This window comes from Pantherophis guttatus, chromosome 7 (genome assembly GCF_059756535.1).
Source record: "Pantherophis guttatus breed Tessera chromosome 7, ASM5975653v1, whole genome shotgun sequence".
NCBI lineage: Eukaryota > Metazoa > Chordata > Lepidosauria > Squamata > Colubridae > Pantherophis > Pantherophis guttatus.
In genome coordinates, this window is record NC_142069.1 from 9,448,955 (window position 1) to 9,466,074 (window position 17,120).

Genomic DNA, 17,120 nt, shown 5'->3' on the forward strand with positions numbered 1-17,120 from the left:
TTGCGCAGCTCAGCTGGGCAATGGGGGGGGGGGCAGGGATTTTTGTTATCGATTCTCCGAACCACCCGCCTCCATCGCTACCGGATCGGGTGATCCAGTCCGAACCGGGAGCATTTCACCCCTGGCTAAGTGGCTATATTACTATACGCCCCATCATCCCGAGCCTTCCTACTTCCCATTAATTGCCACAACTTTATACAACCAATCTTCTCTTTTCACCCCTTCCTTTTGCTGCTTGCAGAGATAAAGAGTTTTAATTGTCAGGGAAACTGAGCCAGCGAGTTACCAAATGCTAGTTGATTCACTGTAGCCCACCACAGCGTGGCACCCCAATGCTTTTGCATGGGATTTGATTTCTTGACGAACTTCTGCCCACCAGGCATCCCGTGTTTCCGGGTCATCTGAAAGATACAGAGCACATCCGTTTACTATTCAGCAGAGATGCAAAATGTTTGGTTAAAGCGATGAGGTTAACTAAATGCTGGTTAACTTGTTTAAACTAGTATAAGGCCTCAGTGTTCTGCCCCAGCTTCGGATTTCCAAGGATTGTGTGACACACACCAACGGTCCTTATCAAAGTTATAACGTACCAAGAATAAACAAAGTCCGGCAAAGGTTGGCAACCAGCCCAGAAAACAAGATACGATAAGACACTCACTCTCCAAAATGCTCTGTAATAATTACATGTTGTTTCCAGCAAGAAATTACTAACTGCGTACGACTTAAATAGGCTAAGGGAGTGGCCAATTATCCTCAAACCTTACTCTCGAGACCTCCTCCTCCTGAGTAGCCACTCTTGCCTTTTGGCAGCCCTGCGTGCTTGAGCATTGAGGAGAGGCTCCTCCACTTTGCTCTCTCCACTTGAAGGAGCCTCTGGAGGTTCTGAAGGCCCAGGCTGAGTCTCTGCCTCTGGCACCACATCCTTTTCACCTCCTCGCTGTCCGACGCGAGCGCCAGCTGCGCACGCTGCTGGCGCGATCCCACACCAGCCTTCGCGTCGTCGGGATCAGCCACGATCCACGCAGGCCGCTGGTGGGCCACAACATTCAGCAACATTCTGTGTCTTCTTCTTCTAGCCTAATTGGTGGGATAGGGTGGTGATTTCACGCAATTGAAGCTACTCCATTTCTTTTTTGAATCTCAAGAGAATGCGAGAGGCTCAAGGATGTGGTTTCTCTACTTACACCTTTTGCTCAAAATACCGTGACAGGCAATCCTTGACTTACAACCACAATCGAGCCCAAAATCTCCATTGCTAAGCGAGACAGTTTTTAAGTGAGTTTTGCCCCATTTTACGACCTTTCTTGCCACGGTTGTTAAGTGAATTGCTGCACTTGTTAAATTTAATGACACGATGGTTAACTGAATCCGGCTTCCCCGTTGACTCTGCCTGTCAGAAGGTCGCAAAAGTGATCGCATCAACCCCAGGACACTAAATATTCAGTTGCCATCTGAATTTTGATCACATGACCAAGGGGAAGCGGCAATGGTCATATGAAAAATGGTCATAAGTCACTTTTTTCAATGCTGTTGTAACTTTGAACAGTCACTAAATGAATGGTTGTAGTCAAGGACCACCTGTATTAGGCTAAAACCTTCCAAGCGACACACCAAAAGTATCTCTGACTATGAAAAAAAAAACCAAAAACCCGACAGCATCTCCAACTACAAACACATTTGCAGTCAGCAAATCTCAGTATTAAAAGTCCACTGGTCACAACGTGTCTCCCTTGGATCATCTCTTTTTTTAAAAAAAAAACAACTTGAGGAGATAGATTGTAAGATAAATTAACATAAGAGTTTGGATGATTTGAATAACAGTTTAACTTTGTCATGATTAAAAAAGCGGAGTGCAATTTAGAGATTTAAAAAAACACTGAACCATATTGCTCACTTGATGGGAAAAAAAGTTTTAAAAACTCTCTGGGCAAATTTAACATTCTTGCATGAGCCTAAATAATTAATTGTCCTTATTTTTGTATTGTTAATTGATTCAACAAATGCCACCACCACCAAAAGAGTTATGAGATATTCTGTTTATACTTTTAACCTCAGACAGGAAAAAATACTGAGTGGTAGGTTAATGCTGAATAACTTTATTGCTTATTCTTGGAAAATATTTGTCAATAAAGAAAATACATTTAATACATGTATTCAAATATGTATTCAAAATATTTTTAGAAACTAATAATGTTATAACCATAACTCAATTGTAAGTTGCCACATTAAAGGCAAACCATGTTGAATTAGCTTCATGTTAGAATTTCAAACTTGACCTCTTAATGTTTTCAAAAACGTACATGGAAGAGCCTTGGTAGTACAGTGGTCTAAGGCACCCTGTTATTTAGCTGGTTATTAAGACCAGATGCCTGCAATTACTGCAGGTTCGAATCTCACCAGGCTCAAGGTTGACTCAGCCTTCCATCCTTTCCAAGGTAGGTAAATTGAGGACCCAGTTGTGGGGGCAATAAGCTGACTTTGTATAAATATACAAAAGGATGAAGGCTATTGCTTAGCACATTGTAAGCCGCCCTGAGTCTCTGGAGAAGGGCGGCATATAAAACAAAACAAAACAAAATAAAACAAAACAAAACAAAATAAAATAAGCACTTTTTCAATATTTGCAAAGATGTAATCAAGTGGGGGGTTCAGAAGAACCTTTGGTTGTTTAAATATCTTAGAGTATATATGAATTTGCAGTGATAGTGGAGGAAACTGCTTGTCATTTCCAGAGATAATGGAGACCTACACAAGCCAAAACAATTTGTTTTTAAATGGTTAAGAAAAATCAGCTTTTAATAGAGGACTTCCTAGCCCAGAAAAAAAAAATTGCAGCAAAACCTAAATTGCACAATGACGTATGATTTAGATTGGACTTTGGGATTTCTTCTTCTGAAGAGATCATCAGATTGCACAAAATTCCTAAATGAAAATTCATTGTTTCATTCACTCCACAATTACATCATAGACCCAAATTTATATTAACTGAGATTAATCTTTTTTCTTTTAGCAGAATATTTTTGAAATACAAAGTAGTACGTTAGATCTTATAAGAGACTAGTACTTGAGGGTCAACAGAATAGACTTAAATGTACTTAGTGTTAATTTGAAAGGTTTTAGAGATTTTAGAAAATTTTTAACCTATTTCAGGTCATTAAAAATTATGTCAATTTTATAAAGGACACATCTGACAGAACAAAGTAAAAGTTCTATTGGGTTTTTATAGTGCATTTGCTTAATACTTCAAAGCAAGGTGAGGCAGGTAGCTGTCCTGAGTCATAAACATTTTTTTCTCTTCACGTTCAACAAGGTGTAACTGGTAATTTTAGTTAATAAAATATGATTATGATCAAAGTTCATTTAACTAACTCAGTTACTTTTTGCAATATGATTGTTTTTATTGTTTCAATATTTGTTATGATGATTATCAGAACGGAGATTTTAATATTAGTTTCTGAATTAGGGATATACTCAACCATAAATGATAATACACTTACTGTAATTACATCATAATAGATAAGTGAAATTTGATCTGTGGCATTTCTTACATCTTAAACTGAGAGAATATGCTTTTTACTTAGCAATGAATCAGATCTTGGGTGGGAGGGTTATGTTTTGGTTTCTTCAACATTATTTCAACAAATTCACATGTGCAGAATTGAAAATTATGGTTTATCGATTTACAACTCAATCAGCTTAAACTTACAATTACAACAGTTTACTGCAACATCCAAAAGCCCACATTTAAATGTGTCTTCACTGAATTTATTTGGTTTTTAAATCTGTAAATTATAAAGAATTGGTAGGAATGGCTAGTTATTTAAATTTTGAATGCAAGGCTTATATGTGTATTATTGCACACAAACCTCTTTGGATGCAGATGATGAGATATCTCACTACCAGCTTACACAAGGAAATAAAAGAAACTAAATATGACTTAAATATCTTACCACAGCAAACTGAATTAAACATGTTTTCATTAAAAATAGTGAGAAGATGGTGAAAACCTTGGCAAGATCCTGGCAAACCCTGTGAAGCATTTATTATGTGCATATGGGTATACAGTATATATACCTATACCTCTATCTATAGCTATAGCTATCTTTGTACCTATATGTCACTGCGTTTTTGTATTTACCAGCAGAGCTCATTATTTCTGGACTGTCAGACTTTCCGTAGCTTGCCAGAATTTCTTATCAGTAACTGATACTACACATGTCCGCATTCTTTCACTTGCTTCCACACTTTTTCTTTGTTCTCTTGCCAAGAGAAGTCCGACCACAGAAAGGTGGCCGGTAGGAACTTTGCCAAAATGTAACAATTTAATTATTTTTAGACTAGTAAGATTATTTTCTTCTTTACAATAAATATGAGTTTAATTAGAAGATGTATTCCGGTTTTATTTTTCAAAGGTATACACAAGGAAAATGCCACGATCCAGGCAATTACCCCAGGAAGGTAAGGGGGCTGATTGCCTCTGACACTATAACTATTTCTTTTTGCATGCTTTCTCTTGCTTCATCTATATGTGGCACAAATTTAGCTTCTAAAAGTATTGTCTAAACTTTTAAACAGAGATGTGTGAATAAATGTCCAGGAGAGTAGCCTCGAAGACCAGCTATTAGAGTATAAGCAAAAAGATAATACAAGTGTTCAAAAGAATCTTTTAGAGAATTCCCAGTTGAAGAATTCTCTTTAATAAGAAGCAGTATTGTAAAATTACTGAACAAGGGATCTCCTACTCCTGTGATTTTACAGTGGTAGTTTCTTATGAATTCCATTCAAATAGGAATCTTTGCATGTATTATTTCCCAGAAATATTAGTAGCTAACACTGAAGTCTGAAAAGTTACTACAAGACCCAACCGCTGAAAGCCACAAACCTGAAAACGTAAAGACAGTATGGTACTAGTTTTGGGAAACTGAGTTAGCTTCACTCTGTGCTGAAAATAACATGTAAAGAGGGTAACGTCTGAAAATAAAATACCTTTGAGATTTAAATATACTTCCTTGGAAATGAACTTTCTTCTGCATGTTGTAAACTTTACTGGATTTTAGCTCCGCCCTCCCCCTGCTAATTAATGGAAGGGGGGAGGGGAGGAAATCATATAAACAGAATGCAATGCATATTTACATACGATAAGACACAAACTTACCTTTGCGTGATAAATAAAGATAAATAAATGACTTAATAAAAACCAAGACACCACAACATGGCAGGCGTCGTTCATACCAAACACGGGAACGCAACGCAATGTAAAAGCATTCGCTTTGGTTTTTCGGACACAAGTGATTCACAAGCAGCTTTTCTTCACCTTTGGGGTTTTGACACATGAGCCACACAGATTCACAGGGCAACCGCTATTCAGAGCATTTACACATCGAAGTAAAGCTACATAGACAGTCCAGAAATTGAGAAAGGGGCGGGGGGAGGGGCAGCAAGATGGCATGTGTCCAGCACACTTCCACAAGGGCATCGTCACCTCTTGGGTTTCCAGGCTACAGCGGAAGCTTACAGAAGAGCTTGCAAAGCAGAGTCAGCAGACGGGAGCCAGAAAACAGTGGATCGTTTGGCGCATGCTTGGGTCAATGACGGTACAGACTTAAAAATATGGCAGCTCACTGAAATGGTTACAGAAAGAAATGGCCCTGAAGTCTTGGTGAAAGCAGAAGGCAAGCAAACATAGCACCCACTCACAAGCTTTTCTAGCAAAAAAATCTGGTTCGGTAAGTTAAGTCTGGCAAGGGTTACCGAAAAAATGTTGGGGAAGATTGATTTAAATTGTCTGCAAATGTTAATGTTTTGGGTTTTTTTTTTCCTCCGAGGATCAATTGGAGTTTTTATAATGTTACTGCTTGGAACAGCAGGAGAAGACACGGGTATTAGAACTGTGCGAAACCAGTGCAAGTGAGAAATTCCTGCTGTTTAAAATCAGCCGGCAAGCAAGGGAGAACAATAAACTAGTGGAAGAGCTTGCCTTCAGAAGCGATGGGTGCTCCATCACTGGGAAGCTTTTAAAAAGAGACTGGACAGAGATTTGTCTGAAACAGTATAAGGTGTCCTGCTTGAGCAGAAGGTTGAACTAGAAGTCCACAAGTCTTAAAGTTGCCAAAGTTGGAGACCTCTGGACTAGACGACCTCCAAGATCCCTTCCAACTCTGTTGTTATTCTGAAATTCAAACTCAACTTTTGCAAGTTTCTTTCAAGAACACATCCATCTCTTCCAATACTGTTTTTAGTGTGGCACATTTTCTCTCTGGCCCTTAGGGAACGAATTTTTACTGGGATGATGTAAAACAACAGTGTTTGGGACTATGTTTAACTAAAGACACTAAAAAGGGGAGATCCACATCTACGCACCAGTGGTGGGTTTCAAATTTTTTTACTACCGGTTCTATGGGCGTGGCTTGGTAGGCGTGGCAGGGGAAGGATACTGTAAAATCTCCATTCCCTTCCCACTCCAGGGGAAGGTTACTGCAAAATCCCCATTTCTTCTCGATCAGCTGGGACTTGGGAGGCAGAGAATAGATGCGGGTGGAGCCAGTCAGAATTTTTACTACCGGTTCTCTGAACTACTCAAAATTTCTGCTACCGGTTCTCTAGAACTGGTCAGAACATGGATACAAAACCGTAAGTTATGTGTTGTAAAAACATCGCAATTGTGACTTAAATTTGTTGTGGCGTAATAGAATGTGAAGAACAAAATGCACTTTTAAACTCTTATTTTGGGGGAAAGAGAGAGTATGATCGAAACTCAGTTCAGACTTTACAATGAATTCAGTGACCAAATGAAATATAGTGTTCAATGCTGAAATCAAGTACTGTACCATCTAATTTGAAAATCTTTTCAAAGAACTCAATATGAGTGAACAAATGGTTGATTCTAATAAAGGAGAATATCTGTAGCTCAGGATTGAAATGAGGAGTCCTTGGTGCTCTCTGAGCTGGGTTTTTTTTTTTTTTCTTTTCTTTCTTGGAAACATTTCCTTACCCAAGCTAGGTAACCTTTTTGGGTAATTAAACGTTTGGAAGAAAACAGCCAAGCTCAGACAGCACTAAGGAATTGCTGATTCAATGCACAACAACCCCTCAAAGATAGGGCTTCATCATTGCATGAGGAACACTTTTCAAACCACCATGCATCCATCTTGCAATTTTGGGTCAAGAAGGCCCAGAGAGGGAGAAGCTTCTGTAAAAATACGTTGCATTTCCCCTTTTAAGTAAGTAAAGGGAAAGGTTCCCCTCGCACATATGTGCTAGTCGTTCCTGACTCTAGGGGGTGGTGCTCATCTCCGTTTCAAAGCCGAAGAGCCAGCGCTGTTCCAAGATGTCTCCGTGGTCATGTGGACAGCATGACTCAACGCCAAAGGCGCACGGAACGCTGTTACCTTCCCACCAAAGGTGGTCCCTATTTTTCTACTTGCATTTTTCTACTTACATTTTTTCAAACTGCTAGGTTGGCAGGAGCTGGGACAAAAAACGGGACAGCTCACCCTCTTATGCGGCACTCGGGATTTGAACCGCTGAACTGCCGACCTTTCGATCGACAAACTCAGCTTCTTAGCCCCTGAGCCACCGCGTCCCATACATACGTTTCCCCTTTTAAAGTTAGATAAATACTGAGATATCTTAAGTCAATGGGATGCTCTCCTCTACTTCCTTCAGCATTAAGGAATATGTCTTTTCCATATAGGGTACATCTAAAGAAAGCAGCAAAGTTCTGCCTAGGGACCTGGGAAAAAAAGCAAACTGCCTTCTGTCCTTACATACGTCTGTCTGTCTGTCTGTCTCTTTATCTCTCTATCTTTCTATCATCTATCTCTATCTATCTATCTCTATATCTCTGTCTGTCTGTCTATCTATCTATCTATTGCTAAAACACTAATTCTCATAACCTCGATTGTAAGCTGAGGACTACCTCTGGTGTCCTCAACTTACTGGGCTGGGCTGGAGTAGGACATACTCTGCAACAGGACAACATGTCCTATGCAGCAATACCTTGACATGAGAAGAGCTGCAACTAACTTAGCTAGAAGAGTATTTCATTTATTCTAAAACATTTTAAGAACAACAGAAATGACTTGATTAAAAAAGAAGAAAAGAAACGGTGGTTGAAAAATAAAATGTCAGTAAATAAACACACAATTTGCAATCATTATAAATTTAGAATTCATTACTTCAGTGATTATATCATTAATTAAAACATTAATGATTTCATCTTAATTTAGGTATAGCACAATCGCTGTGTCATATTGAGAAATAATTGTAAATTCCTACAAAACTCTAAACACTAATGTTTATATGGATGTCAGCCCTATTATCTAAAATAAGGGCACAACATCTTATGAAAAGAAATAGGAAACCAAATCACAAAAAAAAAACCTGCAATCAATAAAAGCAATATTAGGTTCTAAATGCCCTCCCATTGTAGCCAACTGCTGATTACCATCAAGTTATTTATAAACATCGAAACTGCTTCTGGTTAGTATTTTTATATCAAAGATTACTTACTTAAAATCCGTGTTTTCAATATTTGCCTTGCCTGTATAACATGTAATATACAGGGGACCAGTGGTGAAATCCAAAATTTCTTACTACCGGTTCTGTGTGTGTGGCTTGGTGGGTGTGGCATGGCGGACGTGGCAAGGAAAGGATACTGCAAAATCTCCATTCCCACCCAACTTCAGGGGAAGGATATTGCAAAATCTCCATTCCCACCCCACTCTGGGGCCAGCCAGAGGTGGTATTTGCCGGTTCTCTGAACTGCTCAAAATTTCCGCTACCAGTTCTCCAGAACCTGTCAGAACCTGCTGGATTTCACCCCTGCAGGGGACCCATTCTTGTTTAAAGTGAAACTTTTCTATGTATATATATGTAAGTGTCAGCTGCCACTATATGCTTGCTTGTGCTTCACTGCTGTAAAGTGACAGTCTGCCATGAGCTGTGGGGCAGGGGAATGAATTATACCTATAATACCTATAATTACCTAGAGCAGGGGTGTCAAACTGAAAGCCCAGGGGACAAAACTGGCCCGCGGGGTGCTTATATCTGTGGCCGGCTGGGAAATAAATAGCAAAAGACAGGCCCATGATGCCACTGCTAGCAAAAATTTTGGCTGCCAGACTGTTGCAGGAGGCCTTCCAGGCCCAAAACAGGGCCTCCGGAGTGCTCCAGGAGGCCGTCCTTGACTCAGAAGCTTATAAAAGGTTCTTTTATAAGTTGTGGGGGCAATAAGCTGACTTTGTATAAATATACAAAAGGATGAAGGCTATTGCTATTGCTGAGCACATTGTAAACCGCCCTGAGTCTCCGGAGAAGGGCGGCATATAAATCAAATTTAAAAAATAAATAAATAAATAAAAGGGAGGAAAGGTAAAATATTTTACCTTTCAGGCTTGCAGGATTCTGCTACTGTAGCCTATGTCAATAATTTATACTTCTAGTCTTCCTCTGTATTAAAAGAACAAAAACACAGAAATGTACGCCTCTCTATTTTTATAAGTGTATAAAACCATGCGTGTGGAGATGCAGTCCCGTGTCACACCCACCATGGTTACGCCCAGCCCCACCCCCACCCCTGGCCCTCCGAGGTCAAACACAACCCTGATGCGGCACTCAATGAAATTAAGTTTAACACCCCTGACCTCAGAATCAGAAATAATTTATCAAAAGTGTAATATTCCAAATACGACATGCCAAATTCTTAAGGCACTAGGCATGTGACTGGTTGCAAGCCCAACCTACAGTAGCTATTCCGCACAATCATTAGTTGTAGCTTTCCAGTAAGCTCTAGAATAGCGGCCAATGAATACATAAAAATTCATAAGAGTTATTGTTCTATAACATCTGAGGGGGTTATAGATTCTCCATTTGTGAGGTTCAGGAACCAAACCCAAATGCAAGTGTGCTCACACAACTATTGTCGTAGAACTTCTGCAGGAACTGAAGTTAACCAGAACATAAATAACCATAGAGCACTGCATTTTCCAATGTAATATAGGCCATCGGGGTTTTTTTTAGCAGTACCCCTTTGTAGACCACATAATACAAACACACCAGTCTCTATACAAAATCAATCAATCAATCAACTGAATTGAAAATAAATGGAAAAAACACATATACTGGCAGTGGGCCGGGTCAGCCTGAAATACTGCATTCTAATCACTGTCCCACCAGGGCTCTTTAGGCAATTTTAATCTACAACTGTTTGATTGTTGCTGATATTAATCAAGCTTTTCTCATTTCAAATTGTAACTCTTGTTGAGTTCTGAAGAGTAATCAAATGAAAAGGTATCTGGTAATCTGATACTCATCAGTCATGTGGTCCAAGTTAAGAAATGATTAATAAACCAGACTTTACAAGTGTTCATCTAGATGAGAACCAAGCATAAATTATTCTATTGTGAAATTATTAATCCTAGCAACAGTCGAGGAATCCAGAAACAGTTTATTTAATGTTATTATATCACTGGTTTACCATTACCAGTATTAGCTGGAATAAGCAAGCCACTGTAAGCAATTCTAAAACTTGATCTACTTCTGCTGAAATTGCTGAGGTAAAAAAAAAAAAATTAGTTAACTAATTTAATATTCTAAAACACTTGATGCTGCACTGAGCCATTAATATCAAAGGCTGATGTTACGACGCCCCACCCATGGTCACGTGACTGCATTTTGGGTGGTTAGCAACAGGCCCTCATTTCCATGGTTTGCAGCATCCTGTAGTTATGTGACCGTGATTTACGATGTTTTCTGCCAGAAGCCAACATTTACTTTGTTTCTGGCAAAAAGTGCCAATTGTGGACAATGGGTCTGCTTAACAACCGCCACAGAGAAGTCGTAAAATCAGGCTGGTCACGTGACGGCCTGTATAACAATCAGCATGACCTACATCTGTAATTTTAAGATCAATGACTCCCTGTAGTCATTGATTCAATTGATGTTTATTTCTATGTTATGCTTTTACGCGCTTTTAGTTACTTTTTTTATTAACTTGTTTTGTGTCGCAGAATTGCATTTTTATTCATAATTTGTTCGGGCTGATCTATAACTGTAATATCCAATCAATAGTAAGGTAAAAAGGTAAAGGTTCCCCTCACACATATGTGCTAGTCGTTCCTAACTCTAGGGGGCTCATCTCCGTTTCAAAGCCAAAGAGCCAGTGCTGTCCGAAGACATCTCTGTGGTCATGTGGCCGGCATGACTAAACGCCGAAGGCACACGAAACACTGTTACCTTCCCACTAAAAGTGGTTCCTATTTTTCTACTTGCATTTTTACATGCTTTCGAACTGCTAGGTTGGCAGAAGGTGGGGCAAGTAACGGGAGCTCATTCTGTTATGCGGCGCTAGGGATTCGAACCGCTGAACTGCCGACCTTTCTGATCGACAAGCTCAACATCTTAGCCACTAAGCCACCACGTCCGCTTAATCAATAGTAGGCTATATTCAATTTTACTGATTTTCCCCCCCACTTATTATGCTTATGGTTCTTATTGGTTTTTGTGATTTGATTTGTAAGCTGCACAGAGATCAGTAATTTTGGTGATACAGAAATACTAGGAATATCACAAACAACAAATAAATAATTTATCTCAGCTCCTTTTCAGCGGATGGTTTTGAAGCTTTCTTGAGAATTTAAATCAATATTCAGAGCAAAAGCAAAGACAACAACAGAATGATTAAACACAAGAACCTGATTTATTTTGAATGCTTTTATGGACAAAAATTTGCCAGAAATAATGAATGTATTAGGCGATAGATTTATCAATCATCAATTTAGTATAACTGGGGAATTCAATAAGACTCTGCAAATCACCCTTCTTGGATAGGAAATTATGCTGTTAACTCACAGATAAGAGCACAAATAGCTTGGGAGACTTCTACTTCTGTGCCTGTTTCCTTGAATTAAAGTACTATACTGGGGAAAAGGGTGGGATTTAAATGCAATGGCTAAATAAATGTTTGTACCAACATAACCTTATGGGTATGATATCTCATGCTTTTTCACTGACTGAAATTATATATAATTGTAGAACTAAAAGGAACAACTAGAAAAGAGATTCCAACATAGGGTTTCCTTTTCAAACCTCCTACAATGAAGCAAATGAATGCAAATTCACCCTAACTTAATTAACAAAAGCAAGTTGAATATTCATTTGTGGAAAAAGTATACTACAATTCATTCTGATCAGCTTTTTTTCTCAATTTAAAAAAAGATAACTCTCCATCTAAAGATTCCAAAGAGGAATGTCATTCATTGTGAATATTCATCCATACTATGAACTGGCCAGCATTATTTAAATGATTTGATCTTGAATAGAAAAATAAATCACAACTTAAAAAATATCTTTAATCCAATAACCTACTTCTACTTCAATATTGTAGCTTGATTAATGTGGCTTTGGCTGTATTCTTCAGTTAGCCAGTACTGTGGTAATGTAGGTAAATGCGGATCCAGCTGGATGATCACTGAAGGGCCCTCTTTTAAAACAATAAATATACCTAAAATCCACAAATAAGCTAAAAAGTATTGCAACATGAATAAGATGTCTTATTCAATAACAAGAAGTCATTTTGCTTCTAATACAGATGTAGCTAAAAGTGATCTTCAAATGGCATTTCTCCATAACTGAGCCTCACACAGAAGATCCTACTTCTAGTACAGGAAAAACTAAATCTCAAAAGGAAAGAATTTAGTGTATGATTAGATTATATTGATGTACAGGGATAATTAGGGACATACAGTCTAGCAAGAAACAATGGGATTTAATTTCATAATATAACCTACTATATTAATCATAAAAGTTATTTTAAATTTTCACAATTAAAAAGAACAAAATTTGAAACGTTAGCTTGGCAATGAGTTAAGATATTTCTAAAAAGACTTCACTGAGCTGCCATAATTTTTGTCAGTGTATGTAGTACTGAATGACTAATAAAATACCTGAATTGAAACTATTCCAGTCTAGTAGTTTGTATGATCTTGTGTTACCCATAATTCCGACAAAGGCTGAGTTCAAAACAGCAAATAAGTAGATCAGTTATGGCAGCAGAATATAGTGAAAGAAAGAAAAAGAACACACACATACATCAACACACAGACACACAGAGACACACACACACACCAAGAACACAACTGAGAGGGTTGCTCCAAAGGAACTGGAAAGACACAGACAGCAGAGTTAATAAGAGAATGAAAACAGAGAAAGACAGAAGGAATATACTGTGTTAATCTAAGTGTAGGCAATAAGTAAAACAAATAAAAAAATATTAATACCACCTTTTGAAAGTTTGGGTTACGTTTCTCCATGCACTGCTAGTAGTTTATGCATTTTAAAGTCTATCCTATTTGTGCTAGAAGTGGCTCATAACAGGATTTCCCCCCCTCCCTTTTAAAGCAGAAGACTTGACAGATATAGCACTATACAAAAAATATTAACATTTTATCAGCATAACCTTGAATCATGCTTCATGGTATTATCTTACTAACCATTCCTAAATAAACAAACAAATAAGATTTGTAGAAAAATCTAAAAAAAAAAAAAATCTTACAGAGTTGACTATATATTAGGAGGTTGACCTGTGTCTACAAGCACAAAATTCACAAAAGTAGGCATACTGACACCGAAAGTTCATGCCAAGGCCAAAAGCAATGGTGACCATATGCACATCATTGCTTCTTTGAAAGTAACATTATTTTTGATAATAGGGTATAAACAGTACAAAAAACAACAGTCAGACCTCTACCAGACAGAGGCAATCTTGTCTTATCTGGCAATCATCCATTCTTGGCAAGAACAGAGAGGCATTTTGGAAGTTAGAAAGTTTCTTTGGGAAACTGGAGGTAAGAAATGTCTTTGGCTGAAAGAAAGTTTTAATTTTTGGTACTTTCACCTGAGAGGTGGGGGAAAGCAGAGGAGAACTAAAAATTGATCTAAGTAAAAAAAAAAAAAAATCCAATTAAAATGGGTAGGCCAATGTCTCTTTTTGATTCTTGTCAAAACAGAGATGTATCAGGTAAGGGGAAAAAAAACCATTTTACCAACAAAGGAGAATATTTGTAGCTTGGGGTTGAAACGAGATGTCTTTGGTGCTCTCTGAGCTTGGTTATTTTCTTGCAGATGTTTCATTATCCAAACTAGATAACATCATAAAACCATTTTTCATTCTGCCCCACAAATGGACACTTGTAAGATTTTAAGCAACAACTATATTGACTTTGATTGCTATAGTTTGTAAAAAGGTATTCAGCACAGCAATGGCCACAAAGATTAACAAGGAGAGGATTATTAGGGGAAAAAATGTTAGCTGGTTTATTGTCCCAGACAATAAGCCATCTTATTGTCTGTTATAACAAACATGGTTGCTGCAGTCAAGGTCTTGATATTAGCTATCCAAGATAGAGGTTCCTGTGCTAAAGAGAATTCTTCTGACATTTTATTAAAAAATTCATTGCATTCAATTTAATCTACCACTAAAGCAGACAAGGTAACCAGAGAAGCATTCAATTCAGATGGTCAAAGATATCCTAAAGGAGAATACACAACCTGCAGGTAAATTTGAGGCTGTTTTTGTTCCTAATGGAGGCTTCCATTCACATCAGAATCTCCTCAAAGGGAAGTTGGGAAGGGGACCGGAGAGAATTATAGGAATATAACTGCGAGGAATCATCTGGATAACTTTGCACATTCCTAAGAAAAATTTCTCAAAACTTCTTGGAGAAAAAAATGTGTTTTCTATCAAACATTTATTTGTTCAGTGGTACCACAACTAAAAGACAAACAATTCCAATTAACTTCCTTCCTAGTCAATTATCACAGTTTATTTTTATTGGCTAGAAGGACCAATAGTGTTTACCCTGTTATATGAATAGAATTATTCATTTATTTAAAAATATGGCCATTTAATTAAAAAGACTGGATAGGCAGGGGAAGGGCAAGAATCTAACTCAGTCTCCTATAGACCCTGGACCAGTAACTACAGAATAAAAACCTACAAATAGAACATTATTTTGGGGGTTTTGTGTTCATAATTAGTTTGGCAGCATTCACATTTACTGCTTCTAGTTATTGCTCAAAGATATATTCCATTTAGACTAACTTGTTTTGATCAAAGACTAGAGATCTTTTTTTTTAAAAAAAAATTCTTCAATGTGTCTACCATTTAGGCTACTCTAATTGGCTAAAAGATCAAACAAAATAAGCAAATCTGGATACAGGCTTTAATGCTATCTAAGGAAAAATGTCTCTGTGCCAGAGTCACGTTGTTGCTTGAGCTCCTGGATGGCTGGGGAATTCTGGGAGTTGAAGCCCATAAGTCTTGAAGCTGCCATGTTTGGAGACCACTGCTTTAAATCCATGCTCGGCAAAGCAGGTAGAATGTTTTTTTTAAGGGGACAAATCTAAATAATATAAAAATAACTTTTCTAGAAGTTCCTGCACTAATTCCCAGATTAATCCTGAGTCAATAAGACTCCACCAAGACCAATGCACATTCTATTCTATGGGAAAACATACTAGACTGGGAAAAAATTGTTATAATCACAATAAAAAGGAAAAGGAAGACTTTTGTTTGACATGCATTTTCTAGCCCTAGTAGAACAGATTGGACACTAGGAATCAACCATCTTTAGCAAACCTAAAAGTGCTTTTCCAAAAAGCAATTAGACTTCTTTTGGATTTTTCTTTGAAAGAAGAAACTTCTCTTGCATGAGAAGTGAAACGATTTTTAAGAGGAAAAAAAATACAAGAAAGTCCGGTTGCCTTTTGGAAAAGTACCTTTGGGACAACCATGACATGGACGATTGAGAATCTCCACTGACATTTTGTAATAATTTCCTTACTAGTTAGAGCAGAGGTCTTCAAACATAGCTGGCTGGAGAATTCTGGGAGCTGAAGTCCAAGTCTTAAAGCTTGAAGACTTCTGAGTTAGAGGAAGTCATTTTCTACTTCCAAAATGTACTTCTGGTTGGGTTAAACGGATCTTTTAAAGACATTTTATGTAATTTTTAGAACCTTATCTAAATCATCATCACTCATGTCAGTTGGCATTCTTTGGTGCCAAAATTTATAAAGACTTAAAAAGAGAGAGAGTACAGAAGACTTAGTAAGTTTGCTCTTCTTTATTCAATGTCTTACTGGGCATTTTAATTTCAGAATCTGGAAACAAAATGAAAGCAATTAATTCTAGAGTGGTATCGTATGAGTCATATAGCTCAATGGCACACACACACACACAAAAAAAAAAGCATTACAAGGAAGCTGTCTGAAATGTTTGCTAAACACCCTGTATGCTTAACCATTCAACATTTTCCAAGTTCTTACCTCCAGCAAAAAATAATAAACATAAGCACAAAGAAACAAAGGTCAGGATGAAATGTAAGTAGATTTAGGCTTATAACGTACCTGGATTGTGGATACGATCCAAGAGTTTCACAGAGCGGGCGCTGACGACCCCACCGACGTGGAGAAGGAAGCCCGGAGGAAACGCCGTCAAAGTAAAAAAAGGAAATTCCTGTGCCAATCAGAAGAACAAAATAGCCGTTGACCTCACGAACTGATCCTACTGCTCATCAACTCAACATGCATGGATTTCATGAAATACAAATGAAAGAAAACAACTGGGAAAGGGCTGTCTTCAAATATATACCAGGAGTTGGCAACCTCGTCAAGTCAACAGACACAGGTAAGAGTTTTGGGAAAGTCCCACGGACTCTTTTGCAGCATTGCTGCATGGTCACAGATACTCACTCCCCAAAGATAAATTGATTCCCTTCCCACCCACCCCCCCAGGTGCATTCTACCACTCAGGAGATGTTCATGTCATCTAACGAAACACTGTGCTGTAGCCACACACGCACGCACCCCATTTTTACTTTCTAGAAATGCCTCTGGGGGTTCCATGTGCAAATGATGCCAACGCTAAAAGCTGGCATTGTAGCATGTTACTCTTAAAAAAAAACGAGATCGCGTAGATATAAAAGGAGGTCCCTGTGTGTACACTGGTGTCCATGGTAATGATGTTGCCTCTCCCTGGTTTACATTATGCATTAAGCAAGCAAAATGTATGCCATCCAGTTTGCTTGGGGCAGCAGACATCTCAAAGGCCAATAAAATACTAC

General features: G+C 38.1%; 1 protein-coding gene across 18 annotated transcripts in view; it reads right to left on the reverse strand.

Annotated features, from left to right (window-relative positions):
* The window catches only part of C2CD5 (C2 calcium dependent domain containing 5), an 88,358-nt gene that overhangs the window by 36,549 nt on the left and 34,689 nt on the right, over window positions 1-17,120 (reverse strand). For all 18 annotated transcript variants that reach the window (XM_060688336.2, XM_060688311.2, XM_060688262.2 and 15 more), the window contains 2 exons: window positions 16,405-16,513; window positions 287-401 (listed from right to left, as the gene is read on the reverse strand). In XM_060688336.2, coding sequence (XP_060544319.1) covers window positions 287-401; window positions 16,405-16,513 — 224 coding nt within the window. The remainder of the gene's footprint in view (window positions 1-286; window positions 402-16,404; window positions 16,514-17,120) is intronic.